This window comes from Phoca vitulina, unplaced genomic scaffold, assembly GCF_004348235.1.
Source record: "Phoca vitulina isolate PV1807 unplaced genomic scaffold, GSC_HSeal_1.0 scaffold4804, whole genome shotgun sequence".
NCBI classification, from domain to species: domain Eukaryota; kingdom Metazoa; phylum Chordata; class Mammalia; order Carnivora; family Phocidae; genus Phoca; species Phoca vitulina.
The window spans coordinates 1-1,279 of record NW_022594486.1 but is presented as its reverse complement, the minus strand read 5'-3'; the positions used below and the strand labels follow the sequence as shown (position 1 = coordinate 1,279).

The window sequence follows — 1,279 nt, the reverse complement described above, 5'->3', positions numbered from 1 at the left end:
CAGCTCAACCTCTGTCCCAACAACCAGCTCATCCTCTGTCCCAACAAGCAGCCCAACCTCTGTCCCAACAACCAGCTCATCCTCTGTCCCAACAACCAGCCCCACCTCTGTGCCAGAAACCAGCTCAACCTCTGTGCTACCAACCAGCACAACCTCTGTCCCAACAACCAGCTCAACCTCTGTGCCACCAAGAAGCCCAATCTCTGTGCCTGAAACCAGCTCAACCTCTGTCCCAACAACCAGCTCAACCTCTGTCCCAACAACCAGCTCATCCTCTGTCCCAACAACCAGCCCCACCTCTGTCCCAACAACCAGCTCAACCTCTGTCCCAACAACCAGCACAACCTCTGTCCCAACAACCAGCTCAACCTCTGTCCCAACAACCAGCTCAACCTCTGTCCCAACAACCAGCACAACCTCTGTCCCAACAACCAGCTCAACCTCTGTCTCAACAACCAGCTCAACCTCTGTGCCAGCAACCAGCCCATCCCCTGTGCCAGGAACCAGCCCATCCCCTGTACCAGAAACCAGCTCCACCTCTGTGCCCAAATCCGGCACTTCGTCTGCTCCTACAACAAGCACAACCCCTGTTCTCACATCTGAAGCAACCTACTCCCCTCATGTAACTGTCACCTGCCAGCCACAATGCATGTGGACCAAGTGGTTTGACGTGGACTTCCCATCCCCGGGGCCACATGGAGGAGACACGGAAACCTACTGCAACATCAAGAAAAGGGGAGAGAAAATCTGCCGCAGACCTGAATTCATCTCGCAGCTGGAGTGCCGGGCCGAGAGCCACCCCGAGGTCAGCATCGAGAATCTGGGCCAGGTGGTGCAGTGCAACCTCAGCAAGGGCCTGGTGTGCCGGAACCGGGACCAGGAGGGTGATGTCAGGATGTGCCTCAACTATGAGGTCCGGGTTTTGTGCTGTGAGCCTCCAGAGAACTGCTCTACCCACAAAACTGTCACAGTCCCTCACACCCCAAGTGTGAGCCCCACCAGCCTAACCGAGACCACCACCCACCTGGTGACATCTCGCTCAACATCTGTGCCATCAACCAGTCCAAACTCTCTCCCAACAACCAGCTCAACCTCTGTCCCAACAAGCAGCCCAACCTCTGTCCCAACAACCAGCTCAACCTCTGTCCCAACAACCAGCACAACCTCTGTCCCAACAACCAGCACAACCTCTGTCCCAACAACCAGCTCAACCTCTGTCCCAACAACCAGTACAACCTCTGTGCCACCAACCAGCACAACCTCTGTCCCAACAACCAGC

The 1,279-nt window shown here is 56.2% G+C and overlaps 1 protein-coding gene across 1 annotated transcript; it reads left to right on the top strand.

Annotated features, from left to right (window-relative positions):
* Positions 1-4: 4 nt before the first annotated feature.
* Positions 5-1,120, top strand: LOC116629842 (mucin-5AC-like; the record flags this gene model as incomplete). The annotated part of the gene is made up of 1 exon (XM_032400041.1): positions 5-1,120. A coding segment is annotated over one exon (1,116 nt), but the record flags the coding sequence as incomplete, so codon positions are not given.
* Positions 1,121-1,279: the final 159 nt, after the last annotated feature.